The sequence below is a fragment of the Lipophrys pholis genome (genome assembly GCF_963383615.2).
Source record: "Lipophrys pholis genome assembly, chromosome: 13".
In the NCBI taxonomy this organism is placed as follows: Eukaryota; Metazoa; Chordata; class Actinopteri; order Blenniiformes; family Blenniidae; genus Lipophrys; species Lipophrys pholis.
Window position 1 is genome coordinate 11,102,149 of NC_137632.1, and position 25,709 is coordinate 11,127,857.

The following is a 25,709-nucleotide window of genomic DNA, read 5'->3' on the forward strand; positions in this document are numbered from 1 at the left end:
GAAATGAAAGATGTAGTGGCATGCTGAGTACAGACACCAAAGTAATGTCACCTTGAGTGAGCATCTCTCTTGTCTGGACTGGCAGGTGATATCAGAGGATAAACTCCATTTTGACCTTGTGTTCACTCGTCACAACAAAAACCAAAAGAGGGGAATGGCACCGAAAAGAAAGAGAAAACAAAGAAGAGGTAGAAAAAAAAGAAACGCCCGTCACATTTCAAATATTACTGCTTCAGTCAGCTGATATCTGCTGGTACGGTTGCAGATCAGTGCACTTCATTCTATCCGGAGCAGCAGATGACTGGGTCTGATGTTAACGCTGTTTATTAAAAATGCAAAAAAAAACAAAAAAAACACAACGAAACATGTCTTCATTAACATTCACTGCCATGGAGGTGTGATTGATTCCATCATCAACCAAGTTATTTTCGTGACCGGCATAGGAACATCAAACACCATGACCTCCATTATTTCCCCTTTGAAATTGCATTCACTTTATTCGCCTCTCCGACTCTCCAATACCTTGAATCATTTCTCCTGGGAGGTGTTTTTTTTTTTTTTCTTTTTCCTAACCTGCTGCTTCTCTGCAAGTCCTAAGAGCAGTGAAACCAGCAATTCTCTCACACTGTATGTGGGACACTTGAGCTAAGAGTGAGACGAAGCATCTGGCACAGCCATGGCAAGACTATGTGCTAGATTCCATGACATTTAAACAGAGGACCCCCAAAAATAAAGTGGCACACATGTTAAATATATCTCGATAATATTTAATAATCTTTTGTGGTACTCGTTGGATACCTTCGAGAAAACCAATAGAAATAGTTTTACTCATTCAAATGTGGTTTTTCTCTAAGCTCGTGCACTCACACAGCCTCATCATTTGCTTTGTTATCGAGAGCCTGGAAGAAAGATTGCAAACAATTCCATCCCTAGCAGGTTTCGGGGATTTTTATGGGCGGGGCACAGGGGGCACTTGGAGTTAAACTGGGTGAGCCGACATGCAGTAATATCATCAAAGTAAAAGCAAGGTAGTGAGCAACTTTGTTGCCTCACAGTGAGAATGCCCCTGATTGGGCATGGAGGTTTTTCTGTGTAGAGCTTGAATTTTCTAAAGGGGGTTTTCTCCAGGTACTCCCCTTTCCGTCAACAGTCCACAAATCTACGTTTGAAGCTACAGTCCAGTCCACTTTACGTTTTCAAGTGAAAATGGTAAACTTTTGTTGCTTTTTGGCTGTTGGGCTCCGCAGTTCAGAGTCTCCCAATAAAAAACAACAGCATTTTGTGAAAGAGGTTTCCAGAAATACACGGGGGAAAAAACACAACTTTTCTGAAAGATGGAATATTGCACATGCACACTATGGTCACAGTGAACAGATAAACAAGATGTAAATTCACAACATCACCTGGATCAGACACATTTCCTGCAGATACTGAGTGGGCCGTTACAATGGAGAAAGACAGATTAAAGGAGCTTAAATGTCTACATTCTGATGGCGTGTGCAGTTATCAAATATAAAACACCACCTCCTGCTCTGGCATAGAAAACCTCATCGTTTTTCAGTATTTCTGACATTTTAAAATGGACAGCTACATTTTCCATCAGGAAAAAAAACAAAAAACATTTAAAAGGTGGATGAGTAGATAAAAGCAAGAACGTAATTAGGTTAGTCCTACATGTTCTGTTTAAATTCCTTTCACGTTTGATTTTTATTTCCACTTTATGATACCACGACTTTACATAATGATCGACATCACCTGAACTAATGAGGCACGCAGGATGGCCTAACAGGTGAGAAGTAGAGTGAGTATCGCCGTTAAAGCTCTGCCTCTGTTTGTATCTGTGCTCCAAGTGTGAACGTGACCTTAAGATGAAGTTCACATAAAGGCTTCAGCAAGAAGGTAAACAGGTAGTCTGGATGTGTTTAAAGTACAGAGCGTACTTTAAACACATCCTTAAATTCATTTAATCTACTCAATGTCTAGTATGTACAATATTTTGAAGTGACACATTTAATATACTGACACTTTTAAAAGTGGCATGCAATTTATTTTATTTATTTATTTATTTATTTCCCACATGTTATACTCTTACATTTTGCTCGACGATCTGGAGTCTTACTCATCCCATTGAGATGCCTGTTGAACCATCAGCAAAAACTCTGAATAGAAATTTTGGCAAATGAAAAAGAAATATTTGCACAATATAACTCCCTCTGCAACACTATTTATGTGTGATTTCTGCATTCCTTTTTCTGTGTCGAACTGAAAGAGAGATAAACTGTACTCGTTGGGGAGCTTTTGGAAGAGTTGAAAGGCGTGTATTTTAACCGTGGACAGATCTGGTTTTGCCCTACTTCTCATGTTCCACACACAGACATGATCAGAGTGAAGCTGATCTTTTCTTTTTTCCTCCTGCGAAGAAATCAAACAACTGTACAACTATTTATGGAGCATGTTCACAATGAAAAAGCAGGATTGAAAAGAGCTTTATAACTTGTTGGCATTTTCAAAGTGCAGGTCAAACAATTCAATCTGAGACACATTTTTTTTATGTTTTATTATGCAATTTCTCAGTCACTAAAGTATTTTACTCATAGTATTAGATCTAACCTGGTCAATATATGGCTGGTAGCCTTTGTTGGTGTCTGAGTATTGAAAGTAATAACACCAGGAAATGATATATCAAATGAAAAGTGCATACGTGGTGCAGAAAATATTTTATTTAATTTTATTCTTATTCTTTTAATCTGCAACATTATTTTTAATGAATGTACTTTTATCTGTCATCATTATGGTAACTAGTAGAACTAATAACGGGAACCCTACAGAAATGTTTAAAAGGTTAACATGAAATACTGTAAAGTTTTTGTGCAAAACATAGACGTTTAATCACTCATCTACTGAAGTCCAAAAGTGAAGCCATATTCTTAGTTTGTGGGAGATAGATCACAGTGTTCAAAGATTTTAATTTAAATATTCATTTTGAGATTTAAAAAAACTGAAAAAAATACACAAGAACTTGAGTAAAGCATAGCTGGAATAGGAGCTTATAAAAACATGTAACACACTGCTTTTTTTATTAGGAAATGTAGTAATATGAAACAAAATTGAGTTTAACGTGAGGCCTGGCACTCCACAGTAGACCTGTTTTTTTTTCATGTGGCCCCCTGGGAAAATTAATTGTCCACCGCTGCATTAGATGCTGATGTCAGCCAAGAGCTTTCTCCAATCATCCACTAACTCCTGGTTGATGACCTTTATCATATTCCCAGGCAATGATGTGACCACTTTTGATTCACAGTTCATAGACCACTAATGCTGTCTCTCTCTCTCTCTCATGTGCTCATTCGGTTCCAATCCTGAATCCCTGCCATTTCATCCATGGAGTGTTCACGACACACGTCTCATGGGCTGCCATGCACTGCCTCCAGGGGAGTCCTCTCTTTAGGGTGCACATGGGAAGATCTTAGGATGTGAGTGCAGACTAGATGTTTTGACATTACAATGGCTTGTCAGATAAAAAATAAAATAAAAAAACAGCGCCTTCCATTGAGCTGACAAGCTTTGTTACAAGCCCGAATCGAAGCTTCACACTCAAAAAAATCCATATGATATTCCTATGATCATTGAAAAGACTCTTCCAGTAATTGTGAGCATGTGTCGAAGTCTCGCTCTGAAATTTGAGCACCGAACTTCTGTTGCAGTCTTAGGATACGTGGTACATTTTCGAAAATGGGGGTCTAACAAGTTGGGACATGAGGTCATTACTGAGATGAATAATCAATGTATCTTCAGGAGGGAGATAATTCTTCCTGCCTGAAATACTGTAGTCTTTGCACTTCAGGCTGTTTACAATTATAGAACTAATTTGTAATACAAATTCTGGATCCCTTAATAAAAAGTTGCTGATTGAATCTAAATAGTATAGATTTGCTGAAATATTGAAATGGCTAAAAATGCACATTTGTATATATTGCCAGTTCCCATTGTCCTTTAATCACACAGCAGGTATGATTAATTAATTGAAACTGACCATTTTAATGTAAAATGTATCAAGCAGTGTGGTCATATGTAAGATTAAATTAATTCACAAGCAAGTTTTTTTTCTTCCTTGTGTCTCATGAGTACAATCATGATTTGAGTTGTGATGTTTGATGTGAACTGAATGCAAACTCTTTTTTTTTTCCAGAAAGCACATGCTTTTCCACTCCTAATGTTTTTTCGTGTTTGGATCAGAGCAGTGTATTAAATGCTTGTTTTCCACATTGATTAATGATCAGGCAATTTGTGAGGTTTTAGGTGCATATTTGCATTAACCTTTTGAAATGCACATTCTGCACAGTGAGTGAAATTCATAGTTCCTTACACAAAAATGCAGATCACTGACCACCGACCACAATTAAACAGGGTGTTATGAAGAATCCAAAATGTTTTCAAGTTAGACTAAGGTCTGAGGATTCGGCAGTGGGCTGTCTTAACTCACGCAGCCCCAGAGAATTTCTCTGAAAATTTAATGTAAAAACATCAACTCTTTAACCCATACTCTCTGGAGAGCCACGCTTGACTCCTGAGTTGTGATTCTGAATTGAAATGTTGGAGAATTGGCACATTGACCCTTGAGGACTTGCATTTACATGCAAATCCACAGCTGGCCTGCACCAAAAATAATTTATTCGACATGTATCATGATAACAAGGCTTGTGAGATGTGCGAGGCTCTCTTTGTTGCATCTACAGTCAGGCAGGCGCCCAACTGTAGATGCAACAACCATAAAGATGGATTTTAGAGAGCCACATGACAACTGTCAACCTGCAGAAATGGAAGAGTAATAGCCACTGGTGAAAGGCCAAGAACTGGTTGCGTTGTGTGTGGAACACCAATGAAAAACACGTGATAATAAACAAAAATATATTTCTTTCTTTTACCTGTATTTGATACTGAGAGTCACTGAGCAAAATTTCATCTTGATGTGTATTTATTCTAGAGGTGGCAGGCATCAAAATCAGGAAAGAAGGCAAGAAAGTAAGAGGGAATAAAAACAACAGCAAACGTGTGCCTGTTGAGTGTGCTTTGAATTTTAATAGGAGTCTGTAGTGGTACCTTGAAAACTACATTAGGACAAATGAGACAAACCAGTCCACTGGTATAAAAAGAAAACCTAAAGGACAAAGCGAGACGTATAGCAGGCTTTAACAACTCACCTACACCAATATAGTATTTTGCATTTTAATATTAAATAAAACAAGTAACTTGACAGCTTTTTTGTTTGTTGTTTTTTTATTTGATTTGATTTTTTTTGCATGGTGCCTGAAACCCATGGTTCTTGTTTCATGGCGTTCAGCAGTGGTAGTCAGCATTGCTAATAACAGAATCAGTATGCTCCTAATTTATATGCATATATACAAAAACGCAGTCTTCTTATAGTAAAAGCAGTTTTTTAATTGAATGAGAGCAGGGAGAGGTTGGCTTTAAAAAAAGAAAAAGTGTAAGTATTGTATAAGCTCACTTATTAATCTATGTTCAAGAAATGTGATTGAAAAGATGAAACAATAGTTTGCAAATACCACTAAGACATATGCTATTCTCAATACAGCACAACCAACCTGTCAGATGTCCACAGCAAGTCATTTTACCATTAAGAAATACTACTCTGGTTTGAAAATGATGGTGGTGACACACAAAGAACCATGTGGACGTCTGAGGTGCAATAATCAGCCAACTATGATAAATGACAACAGATTGACAACATGGCTGATTTTGAAAAAAAAGTCATATTAGAGATGTGGTCTGTCTTGGTGGCACGTCAGGGTCATGTCACTGACCTTTTATAAAATGGTCGAACAGCATCGGGGAAAAAACATCTTCCTGAAGGTAAAGCTGTGAGCAATTTGCAAACTCTTCATCTTAAGTCAATAACATCAACAGCCATTTGAGGAAATCTCTGTGCACAAGAGACAAGGATGAAGGTCAGTAGTGAATGCGTGTGATCTCTGGGTACTCAGGCAGCACTACATCAGGAACAAGCACAATTCTGTACTAGAAAGCCCTGCATGGACTGAGAAACACGTCTATAGAAATCATTAGACATGCAGTCCACAGATGCAATTCCAGCTCTATCACGCGAAGAAGAATCTAATTCAAAAGTGCCACTGTCTTCTGTGAGCCAAAGCTCATTTAAAATGGACTTCCTTTTGGAAACCAGGGATGCTGTGTCCTGCTGACTAAATAGGAGAGAGGCCATCTGGCTGCTTATCAGCACAGAGTTCAGAAGCCAGCATCTCTGATGGTATGGGGTTGCATTAGTGCTTATACATCTGGAAAGGGACCATCACTGCTGAAAAGAAGGCCTATAGATATGTTAAGTCAGATATAATCCAAATGCCGTCATTTCACGCAGAGAAAAAATATTGAGCATTAAAACGAAAGGTTCATCTTCTGTGTCAAACCCTTCAAGTAAACATTGTGAAAAAGAAAAGAAATACTATCAGGTTTTGGATGAGTTTTCATAATATGATATAAATGATCAGGATTAACATTAAGATAATATGATGCCCTGGCTTGACTTTGCACCCACTCCTCCCACTTAAATGTCAAATGTAATATAATAACCAAACTCTGCTCAGACTGATATCATAACGAAAGGGTCAACATGTACAATGATGAAAATAGTAAGACCAAAGCAAAGTACCTACATACTACCATCACTTCTCTGTTCTTAAATATGCAATTGTTGATGAAAGAGATATATATTCGTACCAGCAGGTGGTTACCGCGCCCGCCTCATAGTGAGAAGGTCAATGCTTCGCATATAAGCCAAGCTTGTCTATGTGGAGTTTGTTCGTGCTCCTTTTTTCCTCCCACAGTTCAAAAACATGCATGTGAGGTTAATTAAAGAGAATAAAATGCCTGTAAGTTTGAGTTTGTGTGGTTGTGTGTCTGTCACTGATGGCCTGACCTGTCCTGCACCCCGCCTTCACTCATGGCAAGCTGGGATCCAGCGCCCTGCGACCCTGAATGGGACAAAACGGGATAGAAGATGGATGGATAAATGGTAATCTGGTACAGTAACTATTTGTAACTTCTACAGTGTTAATGTTGTCATGAAGGGTATTTATTTGTTTTTCAGGCATGTATTTTGTTTATTCATTTAGTTCCCAGGGAGCTCCCATGGGTAATGACTGATGACCTATATGGCTGTTTAGGTTGGAGGACTTGTTGTTAAACGAGACATTTCCTGGGGACTATTTTCAGCAGCAAATTAATGCACATTTGGTATGCCAGTGAATTATGACAGCAGGGTGGTGTATGTGGGATCGACTAAAAATAAACAACAGCTCCCATGTTCATCTTAATGAAAGAACATGTCACCCAGTACAACAGTGTCAACCCTGTCTCCTGTGAAATTGCATTTATATGCAACTAATTTGCAACAGCAAATATGTTTTGAAGGAAACGGAAAGCTGCCTGGATTATGATTACTATTAACATAATGTGAAAAATGTAGTTAACTAGAGCATTTCTTTTTCAAGTTACAAAAATATTACAATATTTGGCAGTGAATTATTTATTGACTGTATATTTCATTATTATTTTTTTGCCAATGCATCACATTGACAGCACAGTATCCACAAGTAGAAACAGCATCAATAATGTATTTTTTATTTATTTTTTATTGTGTTTAACTGCTGACAGCACTTAAGGTTAAGGAAGGATCCTAGTTAGCATTTATAACATAAACAGTTCACAGTGACTTGAAACACAGTACAGCTATCAACATTAAATGAGCGCTCAGCTTTTTTCTAACCTTACACAGAGCATGTCTGTTTGCCTCATAGTAACCACAGATGGGGCTCAGGATGCAAACCTCTCCAGAGTCAAAGTCCTGTGCTTTGTTCGTCTGCCATCCACCCCCAACTAACTCTGCGCAGGTCCACTGCAGAACACAAATGGGGCAATTTATTCCTTCAGAAAAGCTATGGTGTGTTTTACTTTTGGAGCAACTTGTTGGTAGGATCAGTTCATTGTTGGTTTTTGCCTTATTGTGGGATTTGTTGGCAATAGAAAAAGATATAGACTATAGCTACACATATCCTCAAAGAGAAAAAAAACAAAACACTTTGCACTGCAAACAATGGCTAAACTAAATATTATTGTACAATCTCACACGTATAAAATGTGTTTTTTTTCTGCTGTGGTTCAAATATGTCTGCACCTCATTGCCATAATAAAAGCGAATTGGATTTATTTGTAGGTCGTCAGCATTTGAAAATTACATGCAACAGTGAAAGTCCTTTTCCTGAACCAACATCCTGGTCAGCCTGAAAACAATAAACGCCCTCTGCTTTCATCCACAAAGGGAAATGTTCTGGAGCCGTGTGAACATGTATTGTGGATTGTGCAACATATATCTGCTTTTAATTCCCTTTGCAGCATCACTGAAATTCAATTTCAGTGTTTCAGTATAACTTTATTGTATTGTGCCGCCTGCAGAACTGCAGAAGTTTCAGAGGCAGATGCCTCAAAACCTTGACACATAAAACTAAAATTTTCTGCATGGCTAGTTACAAGTATAGGCGAAATGGTTTTTTTTTGGTTGAAGTGAATGAACAGTCGCTTTAAGATGGGTACTCTGCAGAGGAGTCATGACACATGGATTATGCAGGGATATGGATCATTATTACAAGGTAAAAGGCACACAATAGTGGGCTACAGGAAACTACAAAAAGGCAGATTCTTCATTTCACTATAGCACTGGAGTGAAACTCATACTTAGTTGACTGTATTGCTATACTATGGTTTCTATGAAAGGCTTATGTTTTCTTGCTGTGGTCGTTATTATTACTTGTCTCTTTTATTGTCAGTTTTCTGCCGCTCACAAAGATACTAATGCCTCCCTATATATACTGTATATATATACAGTAATTGTTCATGACTTCTGCAGTGCCTATTGTGTCATGTGTGAAATTCATGTGTTTACAAAATGTCTCCCTGTTACATTTGTTTCAAGTCAAATTTGGTCTCATGTTCATTTATTCTGCGGCAAAAATTCTGTGACGTGTGTTGATCATAATTCCCACTCACCACCATCAGCATTCTGGAGTGCAGCTTGAAATGTGGTGCAACCAGCAATGGGAGCAAAAACAGAATGATAAACAATTTAATCTCACCTCTAATCATGGTGGTGCAGAGTGGTAAGTGAATCACATGAAAGAGATGCCAAGATATTACAAGTATGCTTAAATGAGCAAAGCTACTGTTTGTCATTTCAACCTCTGTGGAATTACAACAGGTATGATTTTTCACACCAATAGTGTAATGTGCCTTCAACCAGAAATCAATTCGTCATGAAACAACTGATGCATCCGTGTGTTTTCGGTGCCAACAACGCAGCGGATGTTGCGGTTCACACCAGGGCAGGAGCACTGTTGTCATTAAAGAAAGTAGTCCATGACAAAGTCAATATCAAGCCTCGACGCGAAGAAGGCAGCCAAAGCCTCACGTCGGGATGTGGCCTATTTATTATGGATATGAACCGACACCTGGTTCAGAGTTCAGATCATATTACTTGGGATGACTGTGACAATGCAGACACAATTGTCAATAGCACTTCTTTCCTGAGGTTTTAACATAGACTGAATGATAATTAGTTTCCCTTTGTTGTCCTTATCTCTTACCTGCAGAAATGGCCAATTTATGCAGGCGGCACCCCGGCCAGGCAAAGTTGATGCTCCCCAGAGGAAGAAAGCAGCCATGTTTCAGACAATGAAAATGAACTCAGGGACAACTCAAGGTTGATTTAGATCTTGAGCAACACTGATCATGCCCTGATGTTGACACAGCTCCCTCTCAGAATAACTCTCACAGGCTACCTGCCCGAGGAGCCCAGTGCGTCACCAAGATCTGGTCAAGTGAGAATAAAAATGCAAATGTCATATTGTTGAAATGCTGAGTGAACTAAATGTCAGTCCATCTTTTCAATATGAGATATGAGATTGATGTGGATAGGCTATTGAAGGCAAGTGTGATAGCTGCAGAAGGCAGGTTATACCAACAGCTGTGATATTTGAGCTGTGAAATAAGCCTTGTTTTTTTTTTTTTTTCTTTTTCAGAGGAACAAGCAATTCTCCTATGTCCTTTACAGAGATTATCCACAAAAACACCCACAGTCTGTCTTTTATTTTATCTCGAAGTTGGATGTTCTCAAAAAAGAAAAAAGAAGAAAAAAAACAAAAAACTAATGATAACCAGGTAAGACAGCAGGTAGTCTATTGTTTTCAATTATTGATAAGAATCTTTAGTTCTGCATATCTAAAGGGCTTCATTGACTCTGAGAACATAGCACTCTGGGGAACAAAAAGAGTCCCAGTGTTATTTTTCAGACCTTTTTGTCAGCTTTAATTTTACATTATCTACACCACGCTGGCCATCTGAGCCACCTCTCACTACAAATGACCACTTGTCAAGTCCTCACTGCTCTTACTAAATCCCGGCCAAACACATTTCATCGATCTATTCATAATTCCTCGTCCACATCCACCCGTATTAGAAGCAACATCCAGGAGCACGTTTCTTCCCTGTGATGCTGCTGCTCTGTGCGCGCACATCAGTAAATGAATCACGTAGCACTAGAACAGCCCTTCTTCATGCGATCTTGCCAGACCTATTGGAGAAACCCCCCCTAGGCTAGATCTGTCACTGTTCACTCATTTGCTGGAAGACGATCAGAAACTATGTTAAATGCACCAAGAAATACACCGGAGTGTGTTCTAAAGACGTCGAGAGGATTCCGGTCAGATCAGCTCACTGTGAAGGGAGCAGGTTTCAACAGTTGACGCGGACAAAACTGAGCGCAGGGAAGAGAGAGAGAGAGAGAAAGAAAAAAAGCGATTAATTTTGATTATCTGAAATCTTCCAGCACCCTCTCTCTTTTTTTTTTTTCCTTCTTCTTCTTCTTCTTCTTTTTTTTTTTTTTTTTCTGGCAACGTTTACGGTGGCAGTGCAGACGAGCATTGTCCGAATGAAGGATGCAGGAGCACTGGGTCCAATTGGACTGGATTATGGGATTACTGGACTGATTATAGGACAATCATCGGGCAAAAGTCGCAGCCGCGCTATAGACGCGCTCGAATGACGGGAACACAAAAGGTTGGAACAGGAGTAAAAAAAAGCGTCGGTATCGTGCTTTTCTGCTACTTTGTGACATGGGCAGGCTGTGTGTGCTGCACGGGCAGAACCCATATGCAACAGTGTGCCGCACCGGGGAAAAAGTAAATGCATTGTGAATGGTAACATCGGGCGATGCTGCATTTTGAACGGGCATGTCAGTGTTTGCTGTAGCCTAGGTGTAGATGTCGCATGAGGGCAATGCGCTTTTGTAAGCTACGGTCTAACCTTCACCACAGAGATTCAAACGCTTTAACCTTGGATGCAGTGGGGAATATTAATACTTTATATTCATCGATTATTCAGTAAGTCCCCCCCCACCCCCCCCACCCCCACCCCCTCCCCTTATGAAGAGGAAAACAAAGCATTTCGCGCACACTATGTTGGATTTGATATTTAATTCATACATCAGGTGTCGTCGGGCGGTCATCTTTGTTTACAGAAAGAGTTCATCATAGCCGCGTGTGAAAGAGGTTAAAATACAGGTTAAAAGGCAGATTGCGGTCCACAGATCGATTTAATACCTAATTAGTGTGAGATCGGCGTCAACCGCATGCCTGGTTTGCGTTTAGTTCTCTAGGTTTGCCGTAATCAACAGGTTGAAAGTCAACGAGGATTTTTCTTTTTTCTGTCTGCCACTACTGCATATCCAGGAGAAGGGATGCGTCTCTCTGTACCCATTTTCTTTCTGCTGTGGGTTAAAGCCCTGACATTGAAGAATCTCAATTATTCTGTTCCGGAGGAGCAAGGACCTGGAACTGTTATAGGCAATATAGCAAAAGATGCCGGATATGGGACCTTAGAGAGGGGGAAAAAATCTAACTTCAGAGTACTGGAGAATTCTGCACCACATCTGGTGGATGTTGACCCGGAGAGTGGACTAATCTTCACTAAACAAAGGATTGACAGGGAAACGTTATGCAGGCGCAACCCCAAGTGCCAGCTCTCTATGGAGGTGTTTGCTAACGACAAGGAAATATGCATGATCAAGATTGATATACAAGACATAAATGACAACTCTCCCAGTTTTCCCTCAGATCATGTAAATATTGATATTTCAGAAAACGCTGCTGCTGGGACACGCTTTCCGCTGACTATTGCACATGACTCCGATTCAGGGGAAAATGGGATAAAAACCTACCAGGTCACAAGAGATGATTATAATACTTTTTCTTTGGATTTAAAAGTGAGGGGTGACGGGACTATATATCCAGAGCTGGTGGTTCAGAGACCTCTGGATAGGGAGGATCAAAGTCATCACACCCTTCTTCTCACTGCAATTGATGGTGGGGAGTATCCAAGATCAGGCTCCATGCAGATCAACGTCAGAGTGACTGATTCGAATGACAATAGCCCCATTTTTGAAAAATCCTCATATGTGTTAGAAATGCCGGAAAATTCACCCCCTGGAAAAGTGCTTATAGATTTGAATGCCACAGACCAGGATGAAGGAAGCAACGGGCAGGTGGTCTATTCCTTTACTGGATATGCATCTGAACGAATACAAGATTTGTTCTCCATTGACCCCAATACTGGCGTCATCAAGGTCCAGGGAGAAATTGACTTTGAAGAGAATCCAATCATAGAGTTTGACGTGCAGGCTAAGGATCTAGGGCCCAACCCAATACCAGGCCACTGTAAAATTACTGTCAAAGTGCTCGACAAAAATGACAACTCTCCAGTAATAAGTTTTGTTTCTGTGCGGCAGGGAGCTATCAGTGAAGCAGCACCTCCAGAATCTGTCATCGCACTGGTTAGAGTGACAGATAAAGACTCGGGCCGTAACGGTCAACTTCAGTGCCGGGTGTTGGGGAATGTACCTTTCAGGTTGCAGGAGAACAACGATAATTTTTACACACTGCTCACAGATAGACCTCTGGACAGAGAAATGAAAGATGAATACAATGTAACAATTGTGGCAAGAGACAATGGGATTCCCTCTTTGAACTACACAAGGTCCTTCACCGTGAAGATCTTGGACGAGAATGACAATGCACCTCGTTTCACAAAGACAGTTTATGTGTTACAGGTGCCTGAGAACAACATCCCAGGGGAGTATCTGGGTTCAGTTTTGGCCCACGACCCAGATGTTGGTAGAAATGGAACAGTATCATACTCCATTCTGCCGTCACATATTGGAGATGTTTCGGTGTACACCTACGTGTCTGTTAATCCCACTAATGGAGCCATATATGCCTCACGCTCTTTCAACTATGAGCAAACTAAATCATTTGAGTTCAAAGTTCAGGCAAAAGATGGAGGATCGCCTCACATGGAGAGCACTTCTACAGTAAGAGTCAATATTCTTGATGTTAATGACAATCTGCCAGTTATTATTTTACCCCTTTTGCAAAACGACACAGCTGAGATCCCAGTGCCTAGAAATGTTGGTATCGGATACATTGTGGCGACTGTGAAAGCGGTGGACCATGACCATGGAGAAAGTGGCCATTTGACCTATGAGATCACAGAGGGAAATGATGACCACCTGTTTGAGATGGATCCGGTGGGAGGAGAAGTCAGAACTGCCCATGCTCTTTGGGAGGAAGTTGCCCCAGTGGTTGAGCTGGTGGTGAAGGTAACTGACCATGGCAAGCCCCCCTTATCTGCCGTGGCTAAGCTGATCATTAAAGCGAACACAGAAACAGCAGCAGGAGGGGGTTCCAGCACGAGTGGGGAACAGCAGCATTGGGATGTGTCCCTGCCCCTCATAGTTACCCTCTGCATTATCTCTGTCATGCTCTTAGCAGTCATGACCGCCATCGCTGTCAAGTCCAAGCATCAAGATAAGGAGACTGGGAATTATAACTGCCGCATGGCTGAGTACTCCAATCCTCCAGTGGGGAAGGGAAAAAAGAAAAGGATCAACAAGAGTGACATCATGCTGGTGCAGAGTGAGATGGAGGAAAGAGATTCTGCGAGCCGGATGAATGTGGTGAGCAGCCCCTCGCTCATCACCTCTCCAATATGTTTCGACTATCAGAGCCCTCTGCCACTCACCCTACCCAGGTCAGAGGTCATGTACCTGAAAACCACCCCAAACAGCCTGACAGTCCCCAGGGCCGGATGCCACTCCAGCTTTGCCGGTCTTAGCACAGACACTCCAGCGAATAGGATGTCAGTGATACAGGTAAGGAGGATGCCGCACTGTGCACTTTATCTGCTCTTCATTCTCACTTATCTACACGCTGCTTTGCTATACAAATCTGACAAAAGAAAAGTCACTGACTCAAAAACAAGAAATCCTGTCACTTTGGGCAGACATCATTATTTTCACTTTTCCTTTTCTGGTTATGGCACTATGAAATATTCACATGATATTCACATAGTATTCAATTCATAATGCATGATATGACATCTCCGTGACTGTATTCAAATGTTTTAAATATCATGCCACAAAAGAGAGGGTTCTTTTCTTCTGCATGTATTTGAGGATAATTTTGAGGTTGCTCAATTGCGAGTTTTCTCATGAAATGGTACAGTTGGTCCTCATAATCAGAAAGCCTTCTCAGTTAGACATGCAAACAGCATGAATCTTGAACAAGGCTGCTGTGACCCTGCCAGATTCACTGCTTTAGAGTGAAAACAAAACCTCGCCTGAAATGTGGGATTGGACAGGTGTTTGAGCAGCTTGTCCGATCACATTACTGAACCAATGTGCACCAGACAGCTAGATGCACACAGCATAACCTTACAATCGCATTTTTCGCTCCCCTCAAATATGGGCCAGATTCACCCATCCACATCCAAAGTTGGCACGATAAGGCCATTAATGGGGTCCGGGCTTGCCTTGTAGAGATGGCAGGGTTGAATACATGAGCCAGCTAACATGCTAATTTGACAGCATGAGCTTGTAGTGCTGTTTAGCACAGCAGAATTATTTGTCGTAAACGATGTAAATATCTAGGACAGTCTCGCAGACAGTCTCGTTTGGAGATGATAACACAGATGACAAGGCCTGGCACTGTCACCAGCCACTAGGGTATGTGGGTGTGATCAACACAAACACATTATCCTCAAGATAGGGGGGAGAGGATGCTGATGACAGTGGCTAATGCTCAACTCTTTGCCTTGCCAAAGAGAGCGCATATGGCTACAATAGAGATTGTTCTTATAATGCCATTATCAGTGGCTGGTTCTCAATGTTTTTATTGATATCTTTCTGGTGCTATATTAAGAATAGGAAAATAAAAAAAGCCAGGGATAAACAGTTCTTCTTTTGTCTGAATTTTGCATTTTCTTGGTGAAAGAAAAAATATTTTTTTCTTTTGTTTCTAGACTGAAAATTTCCCTTCAGAGTCCAATTATGCTGGGAGCAGGCAGCCATTTGTTCAGAGGTAAGAGAATTATTGAAAAGCATCTTGACCAGTCCCCTCTTCAGTTTTCTCATTTTTGCACAAGCCAATTGTCCATGCCTATCAAATGGAATGGCTCACACATTGCTAATAGTAAGTTATTATATGTTTTCCCCCTTTTCAATGCCGCTGCAGTTCAACATTCAAGGATGCAGAACGCGCAAGCCTTCGAGACAGTGGCCATGGTGATAGTGACCAAGCTGATAGTGACCAGGATACTAATAAAGGCTCACACTGCGACACGTCTGCCAGGGAGGCCCTCAAGATGAAAGCAACAGCAGTTAATGGCCAGCCTTTTGAACAGGGTGAGTGGACATCTTGAAACTGACTCTTGTACCAGACATTGTTTGTATTTTATGCACAGTGCATGCTGTTCGTTGGTATTTAAGTGGAGGTCTTCCAGCCTCCAGGTCGCCACTTCCTCCATTAAAGCGGATCAGGTAAATCCAGAGTGTTATTAGGTGCCGTAGCTGCAGCAGGTAGTGTTACTTTATTCCACTTTGCATTGCAGACAGCCTGAGCTGTTTCAAAGATGACATGAAGGCACCAGAGTGGAAGGTAGATGGTAGTTTAAAAGGATGAAAGAGTCCATTGGCTGAAGGTAGATTCTTTTCCTTTTTTTTTTTTCCGACATTTTGTGTCTGATTTAACCATCAAATAAACTCATATGCATGGCAAAGTGTACCTCCGTCTGGGTCTCTTTTGATCATGTCATTATTTGAACCTAGATTCGTCGCAAGCATGTCTCGAAGAACACAACAGAGACAAGAAGGCATGACAGACACTTGCAGAGCAAAATGACAGATATTTCTGGTGCAACATGACAGAGTGTTTCCACCTTTTGCTTGGAAAGATTTCCTCAGTTATTATTGGTTTTGCTGTGGTTTCAGTGTTTTGCGAGTTGCTTGCTTTACAACTGAAAATAGAAATGTTAAATTTTATTTCGCAAATCTGAAACGATGCACTGTGCCAGGAGTATAATCAGAGATGACTGTCATTTTGTTGCAACCTGGCTGACCTGAGAGGGATTGATATATTTAGCTATTGTGGCTATAAACTGAAAACATGAAAGCAACCCTCACTGGTAAGATAAAAGATAATGGAGGACTTGAGTGGAGTAGTGATGCTTCTCATTTCCTTGCCTGAAGAGAATGACTGTGGTCATCATGTCCCTACACAGTACTTTCCACACCATTTACATTGCTATGAACTGTTTGTTTGTGGCATGCTCAAGAGGGCAGCGATGGGAACACTCTTGTATCTGCCAGAAGGAGGTGCGAATCTCCATCTCTCTTTATCTATCTCACTTTTGTATACGTGTGTGTGTGTGTGTGTGTGTGTGTGTGTGTGTGTGTGTGTGTGTGTGTGTGTGTGTGTGTGTGTGTGTGTGTGTGTGTGTGTGTGTGTGTGTGTGTGTGTGTGTGTGTGTGTGTGTGTGTGTGTGTGTGTGTGTGTGTGTTGATGTTTGCTATGAGAAATTATGGCAGACCAAACTTGACTCTGTGGGAGGTGTAAATTCAATCACTTTTTTTTTTTTTTTTTATCGCAGCACATTTCAGAATCTGATTCAACCGAAGTTCTAAGGCCAATCACATGAAGAGATATTGAAAGAGATGCTTCGTACATGGGAAGTGCAGTGCTGACGCTTGCTTGACAGGAATGCCAGTTAATTTATAGATCTGCATTTGTAAGATAAGAGAAAAGCAATGAAGGCGGAAATATATATATATATATATATATATACACACACACACATTAAAATGCCTTTCCTGTTTGCACGTGAGAAATGTAGTTAAAGAGCAGAACTAATGGTTAGAACCAATAGTTTACTTAAAGGGTTGGTCAGCTGAATACTAAACAATGTCGCTGTCTACCAAGTACAAGACGGAAGATCTACATTATGCACAATGCCTTCGACATGATCACACAAAAACATCACCCTCAACCCACTCACTCCTTCTGTCTCCTCCAAACTGACACACACGCACACACACACACACACACACACACACACACACACACACACACACACACACACACACACACACACACACACACACACACACACACACACACACACACACACACACACACACACACACACACACACACACACACACACACACACACACACACACAGGTACATTTATTGAACAACAAAGCCAGTGTTTTGCAGATTCAGACAAGATAGCGCTATTATCCAAAATGGAGACACCACCGAATTTCAGTTCCAAATGCACCAACAGAAAAGCTTGCGGGTTAAGTAGTATTGCTTTTATGTCTTTACCTTTACCATCCCTCTAGTCTCCTGGCTGCTTTGATACAGGTAATATATGCACCTGTGCAGCTTCCACTATCATGCACTCTGAATATTTATCCACTCTCACAGACACCAGATGCACAGTGGGTATGTTGCTAGGCTTTTTCTGATTCTATTTATAATGGGCAGGCAGTTTCTTTGTTTTTGAGAACATGTTATTGTTCCATTCCACAGTTGCCCATAAGATCGCAGCTATTTGTCACTTTGTCATGATTTGGATACGTGAGGCTATAAATGCAGCTGACACATAAAGCCATTGTGTAACTCTGTAATTTTAGAGCTGTTATTTAACTAAATCTTATTCAGTGATAAAGTCCGAAATAGAAGTAGAAATCCAATGACAGACAGAACAGAGGAAGTTATTTTCACTTCCCCATTCATTCCTTCCAATACATATTTGCAGTTTTAAATAACAGAAATTCCTCAGCTGTGATGTTTTTACATCAAATTTTGATTTTACATAGCACTTTATATAAATCCTGCAGTTTGTGACCATAAAGTTGTGATTATAACATAATTTCAAATATCACAAATACTCAATAAAGGTCGTCCTTTATTGAATCTTTCTGAAGTATAGAACCACTTATTAAATGACCTCGAACACACAAGCTGTAAGCAGCTAGAAGTGTTTATTTAGTAGTTGGTATCTGAAGCTTCTCAAGTGAACGGCTAAATTTGGTGTATTAACCAACAGTAAATAGCAAAATGGCAAAGTGTAGTCTTATGTTAATTGTTTCAAAATGAACCACTTCCTTACAATAATGACATTTCCAGAAAAGAACACGATCGTTAAGAAAGGCTGTACATTATGAGCGTTTACCAAAGTCCCCATATCCACAGTTGCATAAAAGCGTGCTGTCAACCATTGTGAATGTTTATATGCTGCTAATGAATGCTAAGAAAGAAGGAAGCCAATGTGTTATCTTGTTAGGGAATAAATCACATGTAAATATGTACACACCGTCATCCAATTACCTCTGGTGGTGGAGCGAGACACAATGGCTCAAACAAGAAAAATACCTGGCTCGGATGTTGCTGTACCTTCGAAGCACATACATCCCTTTGCATCAGCATCATCTGCGAGCGTCTCCGCAGTGGTGATAGGTACCATGGAAATGAATTCAGCGTCTCCCTCCTTCTCCTGTCGTATGCTTATTGTTCTGGTCTTGCGTATCTGTGCATAGAAAATATTTTTCTCTGTGGTGCTACAAGAAAAAGGAAGAGAAAAATGCCTGAGCCACAGAACTGTAATCTCGGGTGGAGATGCATCAAACAGTTCTAAAATGCAGGGTTGCTGTTGTTGCTTTTACAAATCAAAGCCACCCTTAACTTTTTTTTTTTTGTCAAAGATTCAGTTTGAGGTCAGCTCCATATTCTGAACTTTGACATCTTGTCAGAGTAGTTTCTGCCAAGAAACTGTTATGTATGCTTGACATCAACAAATGCTAAATTAGTCAATTTACTTAAGAAAAAAACATCCAGTCTGTAAAAACTAAATGAGCTTTGCCCAAATCTTCATTCTCGTCAACTTATCTTCTCTATTAAATTAACGTTGGCATGTATTTGTAATTCAAGATGCACCTCACTGCACCCACATTTGGAAATAATTCAATCTTTTCACCTCCATTTTCTCAACATTAGTCATTTACCTGAGAATATTGCTTTAAATCTAAAGATATATTGAAAGAATACTCTTGACCAACATGAACTTGAATTGGACTTTGGTACTTTTATTAGTGCTTTTTCTGCAATCTGAGAGTAAATGTGCCTTGTATACTGGTAGTTCACAGCGCTAAGTTAGTACTTATTTTTGCAGATTAATAATACTTTATTGTATTTGATAATAACAAAATGTGATTACCATGTCTGTTTGTAAGGAAACACAACTTATTAAACCCTGACTAGTACATGCATGTAATGAAAGAATCTATGAACTCCATAGTTATGAGTAAAACTAGAACAAGGAGGGCTTTCCTTCTCCTATTCTGAGTTCCATCCACCTATCAGTCTTGTGGGGTTTTTTTGTTTTTTTTTACAGTTTTATCCAACTCAGGGTCACTAGAGGTGATCCTATCTGGCTATGGGTCTATGGGTGATGGCAGGTTACACCCTGGACAGGTCGTCAGTCCATCACATGGCAAATACAGAGAGACAGACAGTCAGACACTTACATTCACACCTACAGGTGATTTAGGGACATCAATTAGCCATGAAAGCTCTTGTTTTTGAGCTGTGGGAGAAACCTCACACATGTACAGAAAAGAACCCCCCCCCCACACACACACACACCAATTGACCATGGCCCCATCATGTGGCCCTATTCTGAATTTCTCTGCACATAAATTGCACACAGTCCCAAAGAAAAAGAAGAAAAAAAAAACCTTATATAGAAAATGTGCTTTACATTCAAGTTTGATACTTCAGCTTTTCAATTTTTAATGTCCGCATTAAATCTGCAAAAAAGATATGATATAATATTAAAATCTCCATTAAACCGTGTCCAGTCTCTGCATAATTAACAGTTTCATTGTATCCTGTTGCTCCAAGTGTGTGTGTGGGTGTGTTTGTGTAGGGGTTCGTAGACTTGAGCAGGAGTACGTGATAGTCATGGCATGTACTTTGCAAATGAGCCTGCGTCGCATGGTGCTGCTTTTCACACCTCTTGGGAGTTGTGGCACAGAGAAAAGCGTCTCATTTTTTTTTTTTTTTTTGTTTGAACCTCCTCCCCGGGTTGGTACACCCTCCATGAAACTGGTCGAGACTGGTGAATGTGGAAGGTACTGCTTGCCTTTGAACACGAGGATCTCCCCACCTGTTTCAGAGGGAGCCATGTGGAGCTCCCGCTTCATACAGGCAGATTTTTATCTCATCCTCATCAGAGCCAGGTTTCAAAATGTGATCAAGTGCCTCGTTCATAGTTAGTCACTCACTCGTGGTGTTTGATTTCACGGAATGGCATGTAAGCGCGACAGACGAGCTTTATTTATAGACCAGAGAGTGCATAACTAACTTAACCGGAGTTGATGTTTTAATCTGTTTTGATTGGAATATAGCTTTTAGAGGGAGAAGGGTGTTGTTTAAGTGTTCACTAGATGTGAGAACATTATATTCCTGTGGGGGAGAAACACTCAGATGAATCCAGAGGTGTTACAGATGTAGTGTTTATTTTTTGTGTCACCGTTGCATGTTTGTTAATTCCAAGCTTCTTTTTTTGTATTCCTTACTCACATTTAATACCTTGTAGATTACCCACATAGAAAACCAAAATGATCAATCTGGTGATCATTACAAGAATGTGTTTGTCTTCAATGAAAGGCTGTTACAACCTTGTGGCAATCGCATCAAAGGAAGCACGTTTATTAAAGCTAAATCAGTCAGCAGAATGGCACAAGGATTGTTTTATATTATTAGTTTTACAGATGAAATTGCCATTTGACTTTCATGTATAACAGATGAAGCAAAAACAATTATTTACCATCAATTTACAAAGACGTGTTTGACATTTTGCTTCATGTGTCTACATGCGAAACACCCAAATGTGTCATTGTCAAGTTAATTTTGACAGTACAGCATAATGGCCTCTGAAAAAAAGAAAGAAAGAAAACGACACCTCTTACTTGTGTGCCCCGTGGAAATTGGCTCCTTGGATGTGTTGTTTTCTGTGTACTTCTTTAATGCGTTCAGGGTTAGGTGTGGCGTGAAATGTGAAAGACTGAGTTTACAGCACAAAGATACTTGTTCGTTTTGCCACTTTTTACTGCTGACACTATTACACAAGCATGTTGCGCGGCTCTGTGACATTTGCTATAGTGTGCAGTATCAAGCAATGCAGCAGAAGCTGCCACAGCCATGGAATAATTAGGTAACACACTCAATCACAAGAAGAATTTCTTTTTTTTTTTTTTACTTTTTTAATTAAATGACACCAATAGTCTGGTGGCATTGAGTGAGAGCTTTCAGTCTGGACTGTATTTAAAGCTTGTTACATTTCATTTTTGCCTCTTTCTTTTTCCAATTTTCTGCGATATATTTTATTTAAATTTTTTAAATGAAGTTTGACTTTGTTTTTGTCTTTATTTTTACACATTTAAGATTTTTTTCATTTTTAGGAAAGGAACCCACTTTGGGACTTTTATTCTCGCTCCGTGTCACTGTAACTGTCCTTGAGATACACAAGCATGCCTAATACAACGCATTTTGTATTATACGTGAGAAAAAAGCCAACTAAATAGATAAGAAATGCAATGACTAGTGATTTTGCACTAGAGTACTTTAAACCTCTTATGAATGGATTTGCAGGGTTTATTTGGATTTCATTGCTGTGGAATTGCACAAAATGTGCAATTTGTGAGTGCTTATGCAACTCATTCAAAAATATCTGGCAGTTTAATATTGCACTACACTATGTAACATGGCATTACACTAGTAGCTGTTCCAGATGCGTGCGTGTGACTCTCGCCTGTGATTGGATGGTCATACTGTGCTAAATCATGTCAGCAGCGATAGAATATAGATTTTTTTTTTTTTATGATACAAATTATATTTTTGATGTCAAAACCTCAGTTTAATTACAGTGTTTGTTGAATATTCAAATGTTGTTTTGATGATCATTTATCATGTTGTTTTTTTCAAACTTACAAAAAGGAGGATAACGAGCAAGAACAACAGATTTTACTGAACGTCTCTTCACCTACTGTTTAGAACTGTGAATACAGTCACGCACATCTTTTTTTTGTTTGTTGGTTTCACACAAACAATTTATGATGGAAATGTAAATTTAAAGAAAATAAGAGAAAAAACATCACTTCCTCTGCACCAGATGATATTTTCCAGGAAACACCTACACAGGTTGAGCGGAGAAGCTGAGGGAAAAGGTTTCATAAATAGGATGAATCACTTATTTGATGAAAAAAAAAAAAAAAAGTGAAATGAAGTTTTTATTTTGCATGTCATTGTTGTGTATCATTATTTTCCAGGGTTCATTGTGAGCAGAGATTTTAGACGGGAAAAGATTGAACTTATAGGAAATACAGATCGGGTTGTTAAATTTGAACTGCATATATGAACTGTAGTAGGTATCTATAGGGCCTTGTAGAGCTTGAAACGGTGTTTGCTGCCTCTGTCGTCTTATTGCTGCTCGTCTTTCAATATGCCATTCACATTTTCTTCTAGGCTGTTTATACGCACCTCAGCAGGCTCCAATAACAAATGTTTAACTGTTTTTGCAGAGCAAGACAAATCAGTCCACTGCACCGATGAATGTCGTGCACTGGGACATTCTGACAGATGCTGGATGCCAAAGTTACGGGTAGGAAGCCAAGCAGACAGCGCCGATAATCGCACCAACCTTTTCATCCCTGTGGGAATGGATGCCATGGTAGAGACAGAGATTTATGGCACCATCAGCTGCAACAGCAGAAAAACCCTCAGCACGTTTGGAAAGGAGCAGCGGGACAGTACAATCCTTGTGGCCAATGTCAAACCTTACTTAAAATCGCAGCGTGCACTCAGCCCACCGCTACAGGAGAGCCCCTCTGCATCCAGTAGTCCCACCAAGAGTAGTATGCCCCTGGACTTGGCCAACCAAGAGTCCAAAGAGGAGAGGGACGGGGGCTCAGACAGCAGTGCCTATGGCCCTCCAGATGGCCAGTGCTCCCCACTGCACACTGAATTGGAGGAGCCCTCCTACCTGACTTGCGAGCTCAGGCCGAAGTCCCTGTCAAGCAGTCTCATTCACAGCTCTGTCATCAGCCAGGAGTGTGGGGGGTCAGATTGTGCTCTCGACCCGCGGGACTCTGGCAACTGACAGGTCAGATGATCCCACTCTCTCTCTCTCTCTCTCTCACCTGCCAGGGGTGTGATGATGATATCACAGATTAATGACCAAGAGGGGATTTATTTTGACCCACAGAGGTATCCAGACACGCATTGTATAACCAAAAACCATCTGCTTTATATGTTTTTTGAGTTTGTGACTTGTTGTGTTTAGGTGAAATATGTGTCCTTGACTGCTGTGAAGGGTTTTTTTTTTTAGGGGTGGGGAGGGGGATCCGTGGTTATCTGACTTCAAGTGTTTCCATGGTGTACTGTACCTGTCAATTTAGATGTCTGTATTTTACACATTTCAAACTCCGATTTTGTGAGGCTGTTGAACAAATTGCTACTGTTAAGCTATTGAGTCCTGTCTGCTTTTGTACAGTGAAGCTTTCTGTCTCCATTTAGTGTTTAAGGAACATCTCTTTGAATATCACAGGAAACTGAAATACATATCAGTGACGTTACATTCAAAAAGTGAAGTGTCTTATGAACTGTAAATGGTGGTGCAACAGGGAATGTCCCTTTTCATAAAAACCATTTGAGGTTCCGATAAAAAAAACAGTTTTTTAAGAATGTATTTGTAATTTTATTGTTGTCCTCTCTGCAGTTTATGTGAAAATAAGCTGAGCTTACACGTGAATGTGGGCTACTGTACTTGTTGTGTATTTTATTAAATTTGTATACACTGTGTGCATGGAAGGCAATTATTTTTGACTGATGACAACTTCTGAGGCTGTCATGTTTAATGTGAGAGCAGTGCATTCATGTCTACAAGGTGCTTAATGTGTGTTGATGACAGATAGCACTAGTGACTCTGCAAATGTGACAATTTTAGCTGCATACTGTATACCAGCACATGTCATCTCACGGTAGTCAAGCTCTTAGTCACAGCAACTTCTAAAGAAAATCGCAATCAACATTTTACACAGCTATTTATATTTAATAAAGTCAAATAAAAACAGGCACTGAGTATTAGTGCACCCAAAAGAAGATGAGTTGACTTCCTCTGCTCAATGCTTTCATTGAAAGTTCACTTCATACCGTGTCGACGGATATATCGCGTTGATAATTTCGAATTCAAAGCCATCAGAGCGGCTGTCAGCAAATGCCTACTTGTGATTGTGGGTTTGTTTAAATATGAATGCGTCTGACAAACGATAAGGCATAAATCTAACAAAGATGAAGAACTTCACGTTCAGCTGCAACTAGCAGTTACAAGCAAGGACTTTTGCGAAGAATTCTTTGATTAGAAAAAATTAAATTTTAATGATCCCCGTGGGGGGAAAAGTAGGTCATTTCTGGATTGAACAAATAGTGCATTAAAGGTTATCACAAGCGTATTCACATGCACAAAAAAAAATTGATACAGCATCATTATTGAAAAGATTTCAAGGTCAGGAGTCTCTGTGGATAACTGGAATTCCCTTTTATTTAATTTTTTTTAAACTGTGTGTAAAAAATGTCAATCATTTGCTGTTTTCTTTATTAGATTTTCATCAGCACATGTGCAAATTTGCCATTCTTAGCCATCATGCCCTATTTACTATTCTATTGAATGCAGAAAGGGTAAATGTTGTGACAGAGGGCTGCGATCTGCACACATATCCAACAGAATGAACTGTTGCAGTTCATCCATTTGTTCACCTCTTTACAAACATAACCTGCTTTATAAACATGGCTGCTGCATCTTCATTCCTGCAGTAGACTGGGGCAAAAATGTTGCTGTGACCAGAATAATAGTATGAAATGAATATAAAAAAAAAAAAAAAGAAAAGCTGGAGCATATCCACTACATCTGCCTGACATTGTCTATATGGAGAGAATAAGTATAAACATGTATGTTTGCTGAGCTGGATCACTAAACCTGAAAACCTGGAAATATAGAGATGTTTTCTATTTTGAATCAGTAAAACAATCATACAAAAGCCTCTAGTTTCTTTTTGCCTAGTTTAGTGTAGTTTCTCCATCTGGAGACGCTGACTTTTGTACCCTGGCTCAGTGAGCGGTTTGAGAATGCCTTGTTTTTCATGAGCTCTGGATAACAGAATCCTGTC

General features: G+C 40.0%; 1 protein-coding gene across 1 annotated transcript; it reads left to right on the forward strand.

The window, feature by feature from the left end:
- Positions 1–11,824: 11,824 nt before the first annotated feature.
- LOC308118548 (protocadherin-17-like) lies at positions 11,825–23,644 on the forward strand (the record flags this gene model as incomplete). Its single annotated transcript, XM_080478005.1, has 4 exons — positions 11,825–14,293; positions 15,442–15,500; positions 15,654–15,823; positions 23,067–23,644. 4 exons carry the CDS (start codon positions 11,825–11,827, stop codon positions 23,642–23,644), a joined length of 3,276 nt encoding a protein of 1,091 aa, XP_080334131.1.
- Positions 23,645–25,709: the final 2,065 nt, after the last annotated feature.